Source organism: Rhinolophus hipposideros (assembly GCF_964194185.1).
Source record: "Rhinolophus hipposideros genome assembly, chromosome: X".
Taxonomy (NCBI): domain Eukaryota; kingdom Metazoa; phylum Chordata; class Mammalia; order Chiroptera; family Rhinolophidae; genus Rhinolophus; species Rhinolophus hipposideros.
In genome coordinates, this window is record NC_138046.1 from 116,195,020 (window position 1) to 116,217,659 (window position 22,640).

A 22,640-nucleotide genomic window follows, 5' to 3' on the forward strand; every position below is an offset into this window, starting at 1 on the left:
CTTAGAACAATGCCTGGTGTACAGAAAGTGCTCCTCCATAAAGTTAGGAATTATATCCTATTGGATGAGTAACCTGGGGAAGTCACCTAAACTCTGAGCCTTGGTTTCCTCATTTATAGAAAGGGGTGTTGCGAAAATGAATTGAGATGATGAATGGTCGACACTGAGCACAAGGACTGGCACGTAAGACGGGCTAAGTGGAAGCTTAGGGGTTCCCTCCTCTACAAAGCTTGCCTTCTTTCCATCTCTAGGTGTTGCTTGTGTGGTACAGAATACATGGATACACACTTCCAGGAAAGTGGGTTGCAAGTCAGACAGCAATCAGTTCACAGAGGGCTTGGCCTTCCTGGAGTAGGAGGTGGCAGTTCAGGACCAGTAGAGGAACTGACCAGCCCCCCCACCCCCGCCGAGAGATGAACTATGGAAGGACAGCTCCTTGGGCTCCCCAAATCCATGCTTCATTTCTAAACAAGCAACAAAGATGGCACCATTGACTTAGATCCAGAGAAATCTTTGTCCAGCTTTGAAAAACTGCCCACAGCAGCTAGAGAGCAAAGGTTAGACACCGTTCTCCCCAGACTTGTTATTAATGGATTCCAAAAAGGAAGGGGGTTGCTTATTTATTACCTCCTTCCAGCTCGCCCCTTCCTGAACTGAGGCGAGAGAGACAGGAAGGTGAGGAATTTCCTTCTAAACTTTTTTTTCTTTTTTAAAATTAAAAGCAAATTTACAAGGTCAAGAAAACCCACAATGTTTACTTAAGGTTAAGAGGCATGCAAGAGGAGCAAGAAAGGTAGAAATTTTAAGCTTTACTCTTTTCTTACTCATTCTCTAGCTTCCATCTGTTCTTGGGGTCCATTTTTCTTGAGCTTTTCGACTTAAAAGCTCATAGAAGTGTGAACTAATACACTTGGAAGAGGAATTTGGCAAGCTCTTGCAAAGCCAAAGATACAGCCATCGACCCAGCAAGTCCATCCCTAGATTGACCATGAACCCCACAGCAAGTTTAATTTCATTAAACTTGTTTTAATTACAAGGTAGCTGGTTGTTGAAGTAAACTGTATGACCTTCTAATTGAAACAAGTCTACTGTAACATTACCTCCTCTTACCATGGGCAATATATTCTGATATTTTCTAACATATTCTATTCTATTTCATTTTTTTCAATGTTGGTTGCAACCAGTTGGTTAGAGTTCATGATCAACGAATGGGTTACAACACATTCTGTGAAAAATAATGTCCTGAAAAACGCACAAATAAATGCACAAAAGCAACATATGTTCATTACAGCATTGTTTGGAAGACAAAAAACTAGAAACAACTTATGTGTCTATCAACAGGAGAACAGATGAATAAACAGAAGTACTTTCATATAGTGAACTTTATATAGCAATTAAAAATGAATCAAGTAGAGCTAGAAATAACAGTATGAATAAATCTCCATATATAACATTGAACAAAAAAGGCAAGTTGTAGAAAGAGACATACAGTATAAAAGAATGTGTACAAATTTAAAATTGGGCAAAATAATACTAAATGCTACTTAGGAATACATACATGTATATTCAAATATAAAGACATGCCTGGGAGTTATTAACACCAAATTTCAGGGTATGGCTGAAGAAGGTGATGCTATTTGTATGTGTCTGTGTACGCACATGTGCTTGAGCACATGCCTGTGTGTGTTGTGTGTGTGTGTGTGTGTGTGTCTATTTGCCATTCTAGTAAACTCCCAAGCTGTCTGCCTGCTTGGACTTACATGGAACACAGAGGCAAAGTGGAGGAGAAACTTGCATGTGGAGGGTGGGTGAGAGCATTGTTTTGACCTCATTTGCCACTGCCTGAAATGTATGTCAGAGACAACGAGCAGGACCTTCTAGTGTCAGGAGTTCTGATGGGCCCCATTCAGAAGCATCAAGAGAAAGTACCCTAGGAAGCTGAAAATGCTCAGTGATCCTCCCCCAGGGTGTCCCGGTAGGATGGCAAACACTGCTGGCAGAGCATCCTGAAGAAGCTTGAGCTTATACTAGAAGAGGAATAGGTACAACAGAAACTCGAGAACCTACTTTAAAAATCAAAACACAGCATGGTATATACAGCTGGAGATACACAAAAAGTACAGCAGATCCTCCCACCTATACCCAAGGTAGACCAAGCTAATGAATCACAGCACTTCTGAGTAAATACTGGGCCTCAGAATCCTTCTCAACACAGTGTTTTCACAGCCACTATCAAATGATGAAGACCAGCATGCAATCAAAAACCTGCCTGCTACTGGTGCAGCCGCTATGGAAGGCAGTGTGGAGGTTCCTCAAGAAATTACGAATAGAATTACCATATGACCCAGCAATCGCTCTCCTGGGTATCTACCCCAAAAATATAAAAGCATTTCTCTATAGAGACACGTGTACGCCAATGTTCTTTGCAGCTTTATTTACGGTGGCCAAGACATGGAAACAACCAAAATGTCCTTCGATAGATGAATGGATAAAGAAGTTGTGGTACATATACACAATGGAATACTATTCGGCGGTAAGGAAAGATGATATAGGAGCATTTGTGACAACATGGATGGATCTTGAGAGTATAATGCTAAGTGAAATAAGTCAGACAGAAAAAGCAGAGAACCCTATGATTTCACTGATATGTGGTATATAAACCAAAAAGAACAAGACAAACAAATGAGAAAGAAAAACTCATAGACACAGACAATAATTTAGTGGTTACCAGAGGGTAAGGGGGTGGGGGGTGGGAGATGAGGGTAAAGGGGATCAAATATATGGTGATGGAAGGAGAACTGACTCTGGGTGGTGAACACACAATGGGATTTATAGACGATGTAATACAGAATTGTACACCTGAAATCTATGTAAATTTACTAACAATTGTCACCCCAATAAAATTAATTAAAAAAGAAAAAAAAAAACCTGCCTGCTATCTCTGTTAAGGGAATGAGTTTTTCCCGAGCTTCAGGAGACCAGGTTTCTAGTCCTGGCTTTGCCACTAAACAGTTGTGTGACCTTGGACCAGGCACTTGACCTCTCAGGCCTTCTGTTTTCTCAGGTGTTAAATGGGAGAACTGAGAGATTAGAGCCCTTGAGTTGGAGAAGGGGGTTTTTGCTGGCAGACAACCCAACCTGACTCTCCTGGACATCTTCGATTCCAGCAGGTTTCCCTGTTCTCCATAGCTCATTTTTCCTGTGTGGCAATGAAGACCCAGGTATTCTCCTGGGTGTCACATTCAAATATCTGAGAAAGCACAAGTCAGGCCCCACACTGCCAGAGTGGCTGATTACCCACAGTGGAAAATGACGGGGTGAGGAGTGGCTTAGATTTTTGTTTGTTTGTTAGCCTAAATGTTTACCCGGAATCTCCTGGCAAAATGGCAACAGTATATAATCATAGAGATAATCACTACAATTTTATTTTTCAGCCAGTTTCTAGATAGTCATATATATCCACAAGGTAAGTGTCCAGATATAAATCATTTACAAAGCTTTGTTCCCACAGCCAGCATCCAGGATGCCTAGAAAAATCCATGCCCAAGAGGGCACCATCAGAGGACAAAACTTGGATACAGAGGAAAGGCAGCATGTTTTCCTTTTATCTCTGAGAAAAACTCAATAACCACAGTTTTTCTGTGAGGAAAATAGTAAAAATGGTCTAAACTTTTCCTTCAGTTGTGTTCTTTTTTTTTTTTAGCTTTAATTTCTTTTTTTGTGTGTGGCATTAATATTTTATTTATTTATTTATGTAATAACATTTTTCATTAGTTTCAGGTGCACAAAACAATGTAATAGTTAGACATTTATCAATTATATCCCTCACACTGTGTCAACCCCCCTCCCCCCATCCACTACCCCTCTGACATCGCACAGCCAATACATTTCCACTGTCTCTATTCCTAATGCTGTACTCTGCTTCTTGTATTCTTAAACAAGCTATTGCCTCTATTTGGGATAATCACCCCACCCCCAAACCTCTCAGCCTTCTGAGAGATACAGCCCTGACTTTGATTCAATACCCAGCCCCAAGATTTCTATGCCTCCAATTCAGTAGTTTGAATGATAACATTGTAAGGTTAAGGCTTTCTGCTTTCCAAATAGGAACAAAGTGTTTGCTTTTCATGTTAAGGTAACTCCTCATGGCTGAGCAGGTGCGTGTTTGCTACCAGGGATGTCCCAGGGGCTTCCAAACATGAGCAAAAGAGTGTGGCTTGGGGAAGGCAGGAAGCCTACAAAAACCAAGCCTGTTTAGCATGCAGGCCTAGGGCTCAGGGGTCTCTGTGTTTTCCTTATAAGAGAGCAGACTGACGGGCCCAAGAGCGAGCTGGAAACAACAGCCTGTGGACCCCTCCATTATGTGCAAGACCCCATGCTGACCAAAAAAATCCCAATGGGTTCTTTCTAAAGGACCCTTGCATGCCCACTGACTAGCTTGCTGAATGGCAAGCTGAAAGTTCTGAGGCTGCACCTGTGCCTACCCGGCCCCAGGGAAAAGCAGACTCCAGCCAGTCTGGAGTGGGGCCTGGGCTTTGGCCCTCCTCTGTGTAAGAAATCAGAGAGAGGGACAGGTCTCTATTTAGGCCATCATTGCTCTTGTCCTACCTTCCCCCAAACCACCAAAGGCAATGAGATAATTAGACCCTGCGGGAGGAGTTTTGGTGTTGGTGAAACACTGCCAGGCTGAGAGCTCTGGGGATAAGTGATTCCTCCTTATACCCAAGAAGAAATACCTCCTGGAAAGTGGCTTCTCCTCAACTAAACCTTTCCCACTCTGTCCTGCTCTACACTGACCCCAAGCTTCAGTGTGGAAGTAAGTTCATTCTGGAAAGCTTTCAGTCCCTCACATACACATGGGTGGCTGGAACTCTCCTCTGGCCTCTCTTTGAAGCTGCTACCATGTGTCCCCAAAAATAAGACCTACCCCCAAAATAAGCCCCAGTTAAGATCGTCAGCCAGATGGACACATTTAGCACGTTAGGATGATGTTCCAGAAGATGACGTGACTGTATTTGAATAAATGTAGATTGTTGTACATGAAAAAAATAAGACATCCCCTGAAAATACACCCTAATGTGTCTTTTGGAGCAAAAGTTCATATAAGACCTGGACTTATTTGGGGGGAAATAGAGTATTCTAGTGATTTTTGACCTTGGCTGTTCATCAGAATCACCTGGGAAGCTTCTCTTAAAAACAACCAAAACCAATGCCTGTACCTACCCACCCTCCGCCTGCAAGATTCTGAGTTAATTGGCCAAATCTACCCAAGGTGACACCAAAGGGCAGTCAAGGCTGAGAATTACTGAGCTATTCCCTCTGCCTGACATACAGTTACCCATACCACTGCCTTGCCTTCCTTCAGCTGGCTGTCTTAGTACCCCTATTTCAGGTCTGTGTAAATGTCACTTTTTTTCTGGAAATTTCTCTGGCTCTCCCAGACTTGCCTTGGTCTCCAGCTGTCGGCTCCCATAGCACTCTTACTTTCCCCTACATAGTCCTTAGATTATATGGAATGTGCATGTTCAGTTGCCTGTCTTCTGAAAGATGCCAGCTCCTAAAGAACATGGACTGCTTGCGGTATTCCTCACCATCATAGCCCCTGTGCCCAACACAATGCCTGACATATGGTAGATGCTTAATAGAAAACTCTTTGAATGAATAATTGACCTTGGCTGAGTCAGTGCTGGTCCCTTCCCTAGGATACACTAATAGCAATTTATTTTAAATCAAGCATTTTCCAAACCACAGTAAAATACCCTTTCTCTCCTTATGGCAACCGAAAGGGGACAGTTCCAGTTTGGTGTCTGTAGCAGAGATTGAGTAGTTTTTCACCAAACCATTTGCCTTTCCTCTGGTCACACTGCTAGACCATGTTTCCCAGCTTCCCTGTGGCTAGGTGTGACCACGAACTGAGGCTGGCCGATGGAATGTGGGTGGCAGTGATAAACACTATTTTCAGGCCTGGCCCATAAAAACTGCCCTCTTAACTCCCCCACACTTGCTCTCTCTCTCTCATCCCCTGAGTGCTGGTTAAATTTGGAGATCTAGTGGAGGACTCTGAGACCCTGAAGGAGGGTAGAGCCACAAGATGAAAGGAGCCTGGGTCCTTGAATGACCATGTGTAGCACAGCACCCTCCCCCACCCCCTGCCAACCACATTAGATTGTGGCATGAGTGAGAAATAAACATTTCCTGGGATAAGTCACTAAGATTTGAGGGTATTCCAGCAGTTAGCTTTACCATGCATAATGCACTTAAATTTTTTTTCACCAGTTTACCGAACTTTCAGGATAGATATAATCCATAAATGCAAAGGTGAAAGTGAGTAAAATCACCTTGACTCATTCCATATTTCTGTTTTGATGCACATGGTTTCTTTCCACAGAATATGTGGCAACTGGTTCAGTGTAACTCAGTTCTCTACTTCTCAGCTTGGCCAAGTATTACCTGATGCTAAATAAAACAGAGAAATCTTTTCAGGTACCAGTTGGCATCTATCTCCCTTTGACCTGTCACTTGTCCCCTGGGCATCCAGGAAGGAGCCTGGCCTGCATGTGGACCAACTCTATGCTATTCTGGACTACTGGACAAGTGACTTCTTATTCTCTGTAACCAGTCATGTCCAAGAAGAGACAGGCCTCAGCTCCCCACTAAACAACCACAGCATTCCCAACCATGAACAAAAGGAGCACAGTAACAGTGATTAACTTCGGAACCCAATGCAAATAATCCATTATTTTCAGACAGAACCAAAGGGTTTGTGTGTGCTTTTATTAAAAAAAAAAAAAAAAACCCACACAACATTTGAAGGAGTTCAAAGCAGAATGAAACCTATATATTTTCCAAAATTGTTGAACTCCAATAAAAATTTAACATCAACCTGTTCTTTGAACTAAACTTACATTTTTATTTATTACGAGTCTCTGGCTCCCACTGTCACCCACCTCTTTAACTTTTACCTTTATCACTTCCTTTAGGAAAGAAGAAAGAAAGCCACATGCCATGAAATTGTTGAAGGGATACATACCCTCTCTGTACGCATATGTCTCTGTGTTTGCATCCAGTAAAAAACACTTGGCAATTTAATGGTTTAAGGGCATTGTTTCCAAAGGGGATTAATTATTTACCAAATATTTATTGCCCCCCACGCAAGGCCTCACAGGAAATACTGAAACAACTGACCCAGGCTCTACTTTCCAAGGGCTGACCATCTGGATAAGGGAGTTACATTTAAAGCACAATTAACTCCAATAAAGGTTAAATGTGGAAAACACCATAAAAGGAGGTAGAGACAAAGTGCTATCAAAGCCTCGAGGAACAGTGGATTGCTCCCAGATGTGAAAATGCATTCATTCATTCATTCATTCATTCATTATTCATTCAACAAGCATTTATTGAGTATTTATTACATGCCAGGCACTGTGCTTGGTACTATACACCCAGTAGTGAGCAAGACAGATATTCATGCAAGTGCTTCATAGAAGAGGTGGAATATAAGCTGGGCCAACAACCATTAAGTAGATGGAACATAGCATAATAACAACAACAACAACAAATACAGCTAAGCACTGACTAAGTTCCTTCTGAGTGTATTACATCTGTTAACCTATTTAATCCATCCAACAACTGCATGAGATAAGTATTCTTATTCCCATTTTACAGAAGAAGCCACTGGGCTCCAAGAGGTTAAATTACTTTCCTGGGGTCACCCAGAGCTGGGATTATCCCCAAGCACTCCACTTCCATGGCCCTCATTCTTATTTGCTACACCCTAAATCATAGATGGTCTTGAATTCCAGGGCAAGGAATTTCAAGCTCAGTCTTTGCCATGATCTGAGCCACTGCTACACACAGGATGAAGGCCATAAATGAAGCTTAGAGCTGAAACCTGCCAGTAGTATAAGTCAGAGAAGGCACTCCACCCAAATTCAGGTCAGTTCAACAAAGCAGGTGAAAACTATTCTGTGTGTCCCAGAACATATCGTGTTTCCCCGAAAATAAGACTGGGTCTTCTATTAATTTTCGCTTCAAAAGACGCATTAGGGCTTATGTTCAGGGGATGTCATCCTGAAAAATCATGCTAGGGCTTATTTTCTGGTTAGGTCTTGTTTTGGGGGAAACACGGTAAGTGACGAAGGTTTCACTTGGCACTGCCAGTGTCATGAACATCCACACCAGGGGGCCATTTATAAGTGAAATTGTGCTACAAGACCCTTTTGTCATTTTAGGAATTAAAGCCCCTAGGAAGGGGTCCTCTATAAAAAGTAGAGGTTTTTCCAGCCTAATCTGATTCTGTTTTAAAGGTAATTTCTCCTCGGTGTGACATGCTCCTCCTTACCAATACACACACACACACACACACACACACACACACACACACCACCCATTCTTCATGGAATAGATGAATCATTGGATTCCATCAAATATCTTACTAAATTGTTGAGTTTAAGAAAAAGCACGGCCCTTTAGTCAAGGCCCAGACACCACGCAAATAACAGATTATGAAACGAAGGATCCAATTAAAGGGGGCTGGCAACTGCAAGGCTATAACTTGGGCCATTTTGGGGGGGTGGGGAACCTATGAAAGGCAGCTCCAGATGAGACAGGAGCTAATGGAGCTGAACAGCTGGTTTGTGTTCCCTGCAGATACAGGCTGACAGTCCATCAAGCACTCTAGGGGTTGTGTTTCACAGCCGTCCCTCAAGAGAGGTTAAAAATCAAAAATCCCTAGTTCACAATCCCAGGAGGGTCGTTAGTCTCTAGAAAACAAGGCCACAAGGAACTGAAGAAAATTATCTTGTTGTACCCATAAAAATGGCACTGCCAGGCTGAGGTCCACCAATGTCTTCCCCGTACTAATTTCTACCCCCTTTCATACCTTCAAGCCTCACAGGACAATACCAGGTCAAAAATGCATAAGCAGTTCCTCCAAAGATCATACGGAATAATCATATGACCCAGCAATTCCACTCACAGGCATATACCAAAAAGAAATGAAAATATATGTTTACACAGAAACTTGTACACAGATGGTTATAACAGCATATTTATAATGGTCAAAACGTAGGACACACACCAGATGATTGGATAAAGAAAATGTGACTGTCCATACAATGAAATATTATTGACCTATAAAAAGTAATAATATACTGACACAGGCTACAACATGGATGAACCTTAAAACCATTATACTAAGTGAAGGAAGCCAGACATAAAAGGTTACATTATTGTGTGATTCTAATTTATATGACATGTCCAGAATAGCGAAATCCATATAGACAGAAAGTAGATTAGTGGTTGCCAGGGACTAAAGGGAGGGAGAAATGGGGAGTGGCACTTAATGGGTACAGAGTTTCTTTTTGGAGTGATGAAAATGTTCTAAAATTGATTGTGGTGATGCTTGCACAACTCTGTGAATATACTAAACACCACTGAACTGTATGCTTTAAATGAGTGAACTATATTTCAATAAAGCTGGTTTTTTTTAATGTTATAAAAGGTAAACTCTTTACTCAATAAATGTTTGGCATCCAGTAAAAAATTGAAAATGACTAAATTAAAGACGAAGGAAAACAGAGTGAGACCTGTCAGGGACCACTGCTGGTCTCTGGGTATTCAACAATGTCCAAACCTCCACCCTCTTCTGCCCTGAGCCTCTTCATGAGTTCCCTACCTTCAGCCAAATTAACCAAAGAGGGTGAGGGTAGCAGGCAGCAAGTGCTGCAGGCCATGCTGTAGTGGAAGGCGTGGATGGGAGAGGAATGGGGCCAAAGGGCTCCCAAGCGGTAATGGTGAGAAGTTCTGTGCCGCCACCCTACAACATTCTTACCTCAGACAGAGAAGAGGGCCATTTTACAATTACTAGTGTTAGCAGCAACTCAGCAATACCCTGACCCCAGGACCAGAGTCAACAAGTTACCAAGGGCCACAGCTCCAGGAAGGCAGTGGAGTCTCTCTGTGCCATTTCCTTTCTGATGCATGGATCCTGGGTTTGCCTGATTGCCTCCTGATGTGGAGACAGCCACAGTGCCCTAATGGCTCTGCTTTCTTCCCAATCAAACATTTGCTGATGTGTCTCATTTTAAATCTTCTGATTGTCAGGACACATGCCTAATAGGTGTTTAAAGTCTCAGACAGAAAACACAATGAAATTACAAGACTGGCCTCAAAACCAATAAAGCTTCCCTTCTCTGATTTTTCTGAAAGTCTTACTATTAGGTTGGTGCATAAGTAATTGCGGTTTAAAAGGTTAAAACTAATTGCAAAAACTGCAATTACTTTTGCACCGACCTAATAGATTTTGATTCCCAGCAAGCCTACTCAGATGCCTTGGAATTGCCCACAGAAATACTTGATGTTACCATGGATCAAATCCAAGGGAATTAAACATTAAAGCAGTTGGATAATATTGCAGGTGTGTGATGGTTTGCGCTATAACACACACACACACACACACACACAGATGTACCTTTTCTTTAATGGTCTTCAATATCCTTTCTTTAGGAACTTTCCCACTACTAAGCTGCTAGGTTAACACTGGGAGTTTCTTGCCATCCCTTTGTTCAGAATCCTATGAAAATCTCTCTGATTCCCTTAAGTGTTTGCATATTGGTTACAAATGGTGACTCTTTCCCTGTATCTACTTTGGTCACTTTTATATTCCCAATGCATGGTGCAGTACCTAATGCACAGTAGATGTTAAATAAATATTTGATAAATTCAGTTGAAGTCGGAATTCAAAAGTAGACGAGGGAACAGGCAAAAGCTTTGGCTGTGGTGAACTGCGACTAAGTTTCTTTTGTTTGACATACTTGCACGTGCGTGTGTATGCACATGTAAATGCACGCACACACAAATCCACGGGCAGAAGGGAGATTAAAAAGCTCGAATCCAGGAATTTCCAAAACGGTATTAACTCATTCTCCAAACTCAACATTCTTAAACTGGGGTTCACCTACCACTGGGGTCCTCAAAGACTTTCTGGCAGATGTGGGCATATGGATAGCTTTAAGAGATTCAATTTCCAGGTCTTCAGCTTCCATATGTTGCCTCCCTAAAGCTAATCTGCCGGATCTGTGGTCTCCTGCTTTTCCTTACTCCTCTTTCGCAGCTTGCCGCTCCCCCTTTACTAAAGAAAGGCATATTTTACCCACCTATCCTCAATCTTACCAGGGTGCATTATCCCAAGGAGCAAACATCTCCTGGTACACAAACAAAAGGATAACTGAAGACAGCATCAGTTTAGAGGGAGAATCCCAAGAGTAAAGCAAAGAAACCTTCAATAAGAAATAGGAAAGGCTACTGTGCCATATTTTATTCAGGCGACAAATTCATAGCACAGTTTTGTGCCTTATATATTTATCTAGCCATGAAGCTCCCCATCCATGCAAGAATCAGAACTCAGAAGGAGAAGATTAGCCAAGCACACATATTAACACATTCACTTGAATCAACAAAGTCAATTCTTTTTACTGACTAAAAGCCAGTCTGGTTTGGCTGATTGGTTTGACAATAAGAAATGGCTTCTCCAATTAAGGCATGTAACAGATCTTTTTTTCCATAAATTGAAAGGTTTTGATGAAGATATACTTAATGCATGTATATGATATACACCAGTGCTTCTCAGACTTTAATGCACACATAAATCACCTGGAAACCTTATTAAAATGTGGATTCTGATTTAGTGGGGCTACGGAAGGACTCGAGATTCTGCATTTCTAACAAGCTCCCAGGGGATGCTGATGTCGCTGGTCCGTGAATCACACTTTGAGCAATGAGAATGTACTGGAAAATACATTTTTTTCAGTGAATTAAAGTTATCATTAAAAATTCAGATATCAAATATATAATGTACAAGGGTGTACTTAATTTTAAATATAACTTCATATATATGTATATTCATATATATATTCATATATATATGAAGTATTCCAACAAGAAAAGTTTGAAGACCTCTGAGTTGTGCTACTGTTGGCAGCCTGAAGCTAAGAGATTTGCAGTCAGCCTCCATTGTCAGAACTCAATTTTCCTCTGAAGTTGAATCCCAGAGCAATTTACTTCTTTTCCAGCCCTTCACATAGTTTATGCTTTTGGTGGCAGACTCAATGGCTCAGACCTTCAGGTGTGGAAATCATGGCTCCAGTCACCGAATGCAGTCAAGTTGGGATGGCAGGGTGGATAACCAACCCTGCAAACAGTCAGCAAAGCACTCAGGATTCCTAATTCAAGAATAAATGGCCTCACGAACACAATCACAATAACAGCTGGCCTGAGTTGGCACATGTCATTGGGCAGAGAGGGCTCATCCCATGGACACGTATTTCTGCAGGTGCTGAAATATGGGCCTACATGTCTTAACAAGATTTTAAGCAAAATCACAAAGTTGCCACGTCTGTAGTCATTCCCAACTCCCTATCAGCACCTCTTCCCCTTCCAGGCACCCCATAAAAATGTATTTTATCCCTTCTACATTCCATTAAGTCTACCCTCAATCCCCAATATAAACTCGCATCACACTTCTTTTAAAGAATTTTGAAGAGAAAGCCTTATTTAAACATGTTTTTCAAAAATCTTCTGGACTAGCAAAAACCTATTCAAATGTATTTCCACTTTAGAGAGGTGGAAAACACACAGAGCTCTATCTGCACATCAGCCAGGCCAAGCATGCCAAGTAATCTGGGGTTATATACAGCAGACTAATCTCAAAACTGGAACTTACTTTAAGACCAGGAGGTAGCCTCATTTTGATCAAGAAAAGATAAGTCAATAATTCACCACCATGATAGACCCCTTGTAAAACAGACACACTCATGCAGCCTTCTTTGGAGAGTGACCATGAAGGGTAATGACTGCTGCCTTGAGTGCTTTGACACCTCCAGATAAAAGGAACTAATTAGTGATGATTCTCACCTGGAGTGGCCCCATTCATTCATGCTGGAGGCAGAAGTCTAGATAGAAGTGAAATTATTGGGAGACCAAGATCCGGACGAAAAAAATGAGAAAGCTTTGAAGTGTTCCAAGCCTTTAAAAGACATGACATTTCCTAGCAGCTAAGCACTCATCGAATCACAGAATGTCAGAGCTAAAAGGAAACTTAGTGATCATCTAATGATCCAAATTACTTTTATTATAATGAAGAGGAAGCGGAGGACACGAGAGGTAAAATGACCTGCCATATAGCTTATTAGTGAAAGGGAAAAAATCATCACCCTGACAATCTTCTGCCACACAGCCCATCTCACAGTGCTCTCTCTCAGGCTGAGTATAGTAGATGAGAAAACAAGGGGCAGGCCACCTATACACCAGAGGAACACACAATAAAACCACAGCAAAGGGAGTCTCTTCCCTATAAGCTAAACAGCCCCGTGAGGCTGAGGAGATATTAGGGGTGAGGCGAACTTCCTGCATGTGCTGGTAGATAGATGTTCAACAACCAGCATGGGTGTTGAGGAGCCCTGATTTGCAGCATTTGTCAATTTCTGTGCTGTCAATACACCCACCATGGCAGATTTCAAGCTACCAACGTGATGTCACTAAAAGCAAGTTGGGGACAGATGTCACAATCAGCTCTTGAGGGCTGGTACAAACTGACTCCAGCACACCATTGGAATTTCTGAGAAGTCTAAATCACTTGGGTGGAATAACCTTTTGCCTCACAAGGGAAAAACACCCAGGTTTGTGAGAAAAATTCTAGCAGCACACTCCCTCCCTCACTGAACCCTAAAATCTCCAGTTCCAATGTCCATGGGGCCCAGAGAAAACCAAAGTTTTCAGAAGTTACCTGGTTCGTTCATCCACCCTGTATCTCTGATGACTCCAGGCAGGAGGACTGAAAGGTCCAATCAACATTCCCTACTTTAGTGCTCTGGGCAACCAGGCGTTCCTTTCCCAGCAGCAATGGGATCCAGTTTCCAAGGTGATGCATGAGCTCAGAACTCCATCTTTGCCAATGTCAGTGGAGGTGCTTGCATTCAGCTGTGGGAAGTCCTCGCAGGTCTCATAAGCAGGAGTGAAAATATGAAAAACCAAATTCCCCCTCAATTTCCTTGTGCTAGAAGAACTCCAAGACTAGGGGCAGCAAGTCATCAGGGAAAGTTCTTAGCCTGTTCTTTCTCTTTGCCAAACATTGATTGGCTAATAAAGAAATAACTAGTATAGAAACAAAGGTGGCTGACGACATCGAGGGTCTGTAGCAATTCCTCTACATCGTTCTGACAGCTAACAAATGGAAATAGCTCTTAGGGAGCATGTGTAAGAAACAGCTGGAATACGTAAGAGACATTTTTCTGCAAGTTTGACAGGTTGAGCTCCATCACAGTTGAGCTACACTCACCGGACACCGATCGGAATGAACTCTGCCATTCCTAGGAAGGTTGCCAAGAGGTCTTTGAAGAGAAGGGAATCCAGGGTCTCGATTTTAGGAATGGAGGAGAATAAATACCAGAAAGATCATAAGCAGACCTGATGTAAAGAGAAAGACCTACAAATGCCAGTCTCTCCCCAGCTTCTTGACCCTACGATGTGCGTCACCAAAATGACGTAGGCACAACCCTATCCAGAGGGTCACTTGGGGAGAGATCCTGCCATATGTTGCCTATTGGTCTTTAGTCTCATTCCCCCACACATATTTGATAAAATCAACAAATGCAAGTTACTGAAAGATAAAGAATCTACCAGATACGTTTGCCTTACACGAGGATTCACTTTAAGCATTATTTAAGTGAAAACCTCCCATGGGGCCCCTAAAATAACCTGATTTACCAAAATCTAGTTTGCCCTTGGTGTTTCAGGAGCATATCCATTCTCTAAAGCCAGGTGGTTTTTAAAATTTGTTTTATTATTATTAGTTTCAGGTGCATAAAACAACATACTGATTAGACATTTACCCCCCTCACAAAGTGATAACCCCCCTCCCAGTCTACTACCCCTCTGACATCGTATATAGTTGTTACGATACCATTGACTCTATTCCCTGTGCTATACTTTACATCCCGTGACTATAATTAAATATGTATATTTAATTATATAGTTTAAATACATATAATATATATTTAAATATACATATATATTTAATTATAGTTGACATTCGATATTATTCTACATCAACTACAGGTATCCAGCACAGTTGTCAGGCATCTACACAATCTATAAAGTGATCCCCCTGATAAGTCCATATCCACCCAGGAGTGGAATTGCTGTCATAAGATAGTTCCATTTTCAATTTTTTGAGATACCTCCATACTGTTTTCCATAGTGGCTGCACCAATTTGCAATCCCTCCAATAGTGCACAAGGGTTCCTTTTCTCCACATCCTCGCAAACACTTGTTTCTTGATTTATTGATGATAGCCATTCTGACCAGACTGAGGTGATATCTCACTGTGGTTTTACCTTGCATTTATCTGATGATCAGTGACGTTGAACATCTTTTCATGTCTACTGGCCATCTGTATGTCCTCTTTGGAGAAATGTTGCTTCATGTCCTCTGCCCATTTTTTAATTGGGTTGTTTTGTTTTTTGTTTTGTGTGTGTGTGTTGAGTTGTATGAGCTTTCTTTTATACAAATTTTGGATATTAACCCCTTACCAAATGTATCATTGGAAATATCTTCTCTCATTCAGTAGAATGTCTTTTTGTTTTGTTGATGGTTTCCTTTGCTGTGAAAAAACTTTTTAGTTTGATATAGTCCCATTTGTTTATTTTTTCTTTTGCTTCTCTTGCATAAGTGAAATAAGTCAGACTGAGAAAGACAATTACCATATGATCTCACTTATATATGGAATCAAAAGAACAGAATGAGCAAACAAGACAGAAATAGATTCAGAGATACAGAGCAAGGTGGATTTTAAAATCAATGACCACAGACACTGTTGGTGGGATTGCAGATTGGTGCAGCCACTATGGAAAACAGTATGGAGGTATCTCAAAAATCTCAAAATGGAACTACCTTATGATTCAGCAATTCCACTCCTAGGTATCTATTTGGAGAAACCCAAAACTCCAATTCAAAAATCTGTATGCACTCCTATGTTTATTGCAGCATTATACACAATAATCAAGACATGGAAACAACCAAAATGCCCATCGGTAGATGACTGGATTAAGAAACTGTGGTACATTTATACAATGGAGTATTACGCAGCCATAAAGAAGATTGAAATCTTACCATTTGCAACAACATGGATGGACCTAAAGAACATTATGTTAAGTGAAATAAGTCAGACAGAGAAAGACAAGTACCATATGATCTCACTTATATGTGAAAAGAATAAGTGAATGAACTAATCAGAAACAGTTTTGGAGACAAAGAGGAAAAACTGAGGGTTGCTAGATGGGTGGGGGGATGGGGATAAGAGGGAAGGTGAGGGGATTAGAAAACAGTCGGTAACCACAAGATGGCCACGGGGTTTTGAAAATTAATTTGGGGAACGTAATCAATAATGTGGTAAAGATTTTGTAGGGTATCCAATGGACACGTCTCCCATTTGGGAGACCACTTCAGGGATGATGTAGATACCTGATCCCTGCACTGTACACCTGAAGCTGAACAATAATGAATGCCAACTATAATTTTATATATATATGTACATGTATGTATGTATATACTTACAAGAAGCAGAGTACAGCATTAGGAATACATACAGTGGTAATGGCTCGGTGCGATGTCAGAGGGATAGTGGATGGGGGGAGGAGGGTTCACACAGTGTGAGGGATATAAATGATGAACGTCTAAGTATTACTTTGTCTTGTGCACCTGAAACTAATAAAAAAAAATCAATGACCACAGAAACTTCTCAAAAGAATTAGATAGAATTTTTAAGATTAAAAGATTCAAATCAACAAATGATTGAATACTCCTGGTACTATTATTTTTCTTCTTTATTACAAACAATAACATGTCTAGAAAAGATCCTGAGAAGGCTGCAAGATCTGTAGAAGCCACCAGTGCAATAGTAGGTAGACATGCTTCTCAACAAAGCCCTGCCTGCATCCAGCTCTCTCACTGTGAGCTCCATCCTAATACACAAACCTCAGGGAAGGAAAAGATGAATTGATGAGTTGCAATCAGCATGCAAACTCATGGAATCCCTCTTCTAAGTCTGGGCTGGGAAAGGGAAATTCACCTCATGAAAGACACAATCGGAAGGCATGACAGCCTTGAGGAGCAAGCTACTGCTAAGACAGTGGAAGTTCTATTCCTGCTGTAAAAGTGAGGAGAACGCAGAATGTTTTACTCCCAGCTTCTCTCTCCCTTGCAGTCTTCTCACCTGTCATAATGTCAAAAATGACCTCCATCTCAAGAAATCCTTCCATCTCAAGGCCATCTGGCAGGACCTCCCTTAACCACACTTCCTCTCTCCACCACAAAGTAAATTAAGCTCACCCTGGAAAACCACCAGGCTTGATAATTAATACATTCTGAGCTAAAGATCTTCAGAAGTCATGCCAATTGATAAGCTAAATTAGTACCAAGGCATAAAATAAAGTGGCACTGTCTTTGTTCTATATTGATTGGCACATTGTCCAGCCCACCAAGAAAGCACTTTGCTCCATGAATCACACTTCAACGTCGAGAAAAACACAACTGCTGAAAAGGGACAACGAAGAAACTAAGGATACTTCCAGCAGGCACTTGCTGCCTTCCCTTAATACTACTTAGCACTTCCACAAGCCTTTTCATCTTCAAAGCACTTGAGGAACATTAGCTAATTAATCCTCCCAACAGCCCTGCAAGGTGAGGAAGGATTATCTCCATTTCACAGATGGAGAAATGAAATATTTTGAACACAGGCGTAAAACCCAGTGACAGACAGAATTGCCAGAAACTGGGCTGGGTTCCTTCCCGGTGTCTTTGATGCCCACCCAAGCTTGCCAAGGTATCTCATCCCCAACGTGAGCACTGCCAAAGGCTCCCAACCAGGAGGCAGCCGAGCAGACAGAGGGCCAGAGGCAAGACAAACCAGGCTCTCATGCTAACTCTTCCAAGTCTATAATTAACTCATGATTTCACCATACTGTCTGGTTAGGGGAGGTCCTTCATGAAAGTTGGATGAAGGAGGAGGAGATGCCTTCTCAAGTCATCTTCTGAGCAATGATTCTAATATTCCTCTCTATAATATATCTCTACTCTGGTTGATATTTTACACCAATGTGGAAGACAGCACATACAATGATAAACAACCACCTTAAATCCTACCTGGAACCAAGGCAGGTTTTAAACAAATACATGAAAAGCCATTGGCATGTTGCTTTTATTATTCAAGTTTTCTCATATTTTAGAACACTACTTTCTCTGATCAAACCCCAGCTGCAAATGCCCGTTGGAAGCCTGGTCAAAACCTTATAATGAAATACAGTATAGGAACTTCATGCCTACTCCAGGCCTGTTACTCAAGGCATAATTCCAAACTGTAGAGGTCTTAGAAGTTCTTGAATTCTCAGAAGCTCTAAAAATCACTTGGAGATTTGGAATGTCAACAGATTCTTCAGAATTGCCACTTTTAAGTTTGACCATTTGCCCTGTCAATAGCTACCATGAAAGCTTACCAATTCTTGCCTTCATGCTTTCTTTCATACTGTTCTCTACCCCCAGAAATGAAATCTGTGTGCTTTGCACATCCAGGTACATAACAAAAGGAGAATTTGAATGAGAAAAACACAGTAAGTATTCAAAAAGGTGTATGAACTGAAATGTAGGAAGCAGTAGCAGTATATTTAGAACAATGGTTTTCAACCCAAGGTGATTCTAGTAATGTCTGGATACATTTTTGGTTGTCATGCGGGGGACAGTCCGGGGGGTGATGCTACGGGTACCTAGTGGATAGAGGCCAAAGAGGCTGCTAAACATCCCACAGTGCACAGGACAGCCCCCACCACAAAGAATTACCCAGCCCCAAGTGTCAATAGTGCTCAGGGTGAGAAACTGGATTAGAAGAGAACCATATAGATGAAGCACACACTGAGCACATACTAAGTGGGTTTTCAGTAAAAACTGAAAGATTGATGGACTGAATCATTAGCTGCCTCTATCACTGGGGCCAATCCCTGTTGTCAAAACAAAACAAAGATGTCAGACAAACCCAACTAAGAGCAATTCAGGTAGCAATTTCACTTTCTTAGAACTCAGGCAGAAACCTTGATAATTTTGTCTGTAAATAAAAGCACAAAGTTTATTTACTTTAAATGAATTGTGAAATATTTGGTGGCAGGGATCGTGTCTTATACTTCTTTTATCCCCAGTGATTCTGGGTACATAGTAAGTGTAAAAATTTTTTTTTAATTAATTGATGATCGTGGACCTCAGGGGCAAACAGCCAAATATAAATGGAAAAATAGAATATTTTAGCTCAATCCTATTATGGTTTTAAGATAACACACCCAGGGAAGTTTCTGGTCAAAAATCAGTCATTATATAAAATACAATACAGCAATCCAAACAAACAAACAGAACAGCTCTTCAATACACAACAACATAGATGAATAACACAGGCATAATATTCATCAAAAGAAGCCATTACACAAAAGATACATACTGTATGATTTCATTTGTATGAACTTCAAAAATAAGTGAAATGAATCAATGACAGAGTTAAGAATAGCAGTTACTGCTGTGGGAGGTAGGGTATGACTTCTGACTGAAAGGGGGCACAAGGGAACTTTCTGGAACACTGGAAATGTTCTATATCTGGATCTGATTGGTGGTCAGATGTGTGTGTACACACACAAAAATCTGTCAAGCCGTACACTTAAGGTTTGTTCACATTCCTGTATGTCAGTTGTATCTCTTTTTAAAAAAGAAAACATTAATTAAAAACACAAAGTACAAAAATGAAAAAATCAGTCACAGTAGAAAAGTTTAAAATTATGGTTTTAAACAGGTAGGCTTATGTTAACAAGGCTCTTCAAATAGTAAATATTCACAGCTTTCATCCAAATTTCAGCTCCAAGAGTTATCTTCTTTCTTAATTAAAATGCAAATATAGATTTGATGGCTAGAAAACAAGGCAGGAAAAAATGACTCTCTCAGCTAGAAAGAACACACTAACTTATTTCCAGTTCAAACAATGAAATTAAGTCTGTGTCTGACAGACCAGGTCTGTCTCCAAGACAAAGGCCAGCAACACACACACACACACACACACACACACACACAGACACACACACACACACACACACACACACACACACCTGCCTTTGATGTGGCTTCCTGAGGCAACTCATAACAGGAATAACACTACTTAAAAATCTAAACAGTTGCATTTCATAATTAAGAAACCACTGCTACCTCTGCCCTCTCCCTCCCAAGAAACAAAAATCATTAGTTTCCTGCTACTGAAAAAAAAAAGACGCAAGTGTTTTTAGAACCATTCAATTCTCAGCTATGTCCCCCTACTGAATTCCCACATTCCAATAGCCCCTTAATTCCATGTAATACCTGCCTCTACATTTCTTATTTCCATTTTAAAAACATACCTTTATAGATCATTATAAAAATGCTATACCTGCAAATAAGAAATGAGGAGAGTACAGGAAGAAAATATTCAGTTTCCAAAGTAGAACCTAGCATTATCTTTTAAAACAGTAAGTATTAAAGAATGCCCAGTACACATTTACTGTGATTAGACCACTGTGCATGAAGAATGGTTTTTCTACCAGGAAATTCAAAATCTTTATAAAGAATTTTTTATTACTTTTTTTAAAAATTAAAGTTTATTGAGGTGACATTGTTAGTAAAATTACACAGGTTTCAGGTGTACAATTCTGTAATACATCATCTATATATCATGTTGTGTCTTCGCCACCCAGAGTCAGTTCTCCTCCCATCGCCATATATTTGATCCCCTTTAGCCTCATCTACCATCCCTCTCCCCCCTTACCCTCTGTAGCTTGTCTCCCCACTCAGATTTTGAGCTTCTAGAGGACAGGGACTATTTTGTCAACTTTATATTTAAAATGCCAAGACATGTGCCAAGACCATCATAGACCTTCAGCATCTGTCTGGTGAATGATGGGTGGATGGGTAAATGAATAGATGGGGAGAGGGAGGGATAAGGGGTAGGGGAAGAAATGGATGGGGAGAGGGAAGGATGAAAGGATAGATGGGTGGATGGATGGATGAAGAGATGGGTAGATGAATGCATGAATGGATGGAAGGGCAGATGGGGGATGAGAAGATGAAAGTCAGGTTAATGGATGAATGAACAAAGTACTAGCAAATCGATTACATGCTTTGGCAAATTATTTTTAGATTCTCAAATTGTTTTTATTAGACATCTACTTATAATATCTCTCCGAGTCAGGTTCATAGTATGTTCTCAGTTAATACTTATCAATTCAAACAATTAAAATGTAACCTCATTTTAGAAAAGGGAAGGAATGAGCAGATTGCATACTGACCATAGAATACTATGGCATACAGACCATAGAATACTATGGCATATAGACTCCCAAGAGGGGAGTCTATAGGCACCATTCAGCTTCCAGATTTGTTGAAGAAAGCCAAAGTTAATACAACAGAAATCTATAAATCCATGAAGGACATGGATAAGGTGACCATGGATTTGCTCCCAACATCTAGAAATATTGGGGAAAATTTACAGAATTACTTATTCCAAAAGTGTGTATAAGCAAGACACTTTACTGATTCAAAACTATGAGTGTCTAGGAAAGAAGCTATCACAAACCTCACCTTTGAAAGTGACATCAGGGCTCTTTGGTCTTGCCGCAGAAGCGCAATGACGAAGGGAATGTCATCATTCAGAAAGCATCACAATAAGCTGCACATGCTATGCTGCCTCTGTGGCTCTAAGGCCTACCATGTCGAGCAGTCTATCTGTGACAAATGTGGCTACCCTGCCAAGCGGAAGAGAAAGTATAACTGGAATGCCAAGGCTAAAAGACAAAATATCACTGGGACTGGTCGAATGTGGCACCTAAAAATTATACACCACAGATTCAGGCATAGATTCCATGAAGCAACAACACCTAAACCCAAGAGGGGAGTTGTTGCAGCATCCAGTTCCTCTTAAGGATTTCAATCGTTAGTTGCACGATAAAGTTTTTGAATTTAAAAAAACACTCACAACAAAAACAAGTGATATTCAGGGAACAATTTTAGCTTTTCATGGCTGGTTCATGGCAGAACCCTGGGCTGTATGGGTTGTGTACATGACTAATCATTTCTCACTTTCTAGACCTTCTAATCCAGTATCCTCTATAAACGAAATCTAGATATATTCTTTCTATCATGTATGTGCACACACATGGACACATGGACACATATATGCGGTGCTTAAAGCATCAAACCAACTTTAAGCAACATTACACAATCTTAAGCAGTCCAGAGCGAATACCACCCAGGTTTCCCACAGATATTAAAGACAACAGTTATTTTCTTTTCATGTTTTCTACCTGTGCATTTTGTCTACATTTCTGTTTTCACTTCAAGCCAGAAATGATAGTCATCCGAAAGCTTTAATGTTATTATTCTGAGAAACACACTAGGTTGTGGAAATTTATGTCCAAGATCAGAAGGTCCACTTGAAAAGAAAAAAGTTTCAACAGAGAATTTTAATACAAACCAAAGTTAATTTCAAAATCCAATTTTCAGATATTCCTGGTACTGATGGCGAGCCATTG

The 22,640-nt window shown here is 40.8% G+C and overlaps 2 protein-coding genes across 2 annotated transcripts in view; one reads left to right on the forward strand and one right to left on the reverse strand.

Moving 5' to 3' along the window:
* The window catches only part of NHS (NHS actin remodeling regulator), a 350,238-nt gene that overhangs the window by 274,561 nt on the left and 53,037 nt on the right, over positions 1 to 22,640 (reverse strand). The window lies entirely within an intron of this gene.
* Positions 15,531 to 22,030, forward strand: LOC308495368 (large ribosomal subunit protein eL37-like; the record flags this gene model as incomplete). The annotated part of the gene is made up of 1 exon (XM_081043420.1): positions 15,531 to 22,030. The coding sequence occupies exon 1, from the start codon at positions 21,737 to 21,739 to the stop codon at positions 22,028 to 22,030; it is 294 nt and encodes a 97-aa protein (XP_080899546.1). The 5' UTR covers positions 15,531 to 21,736.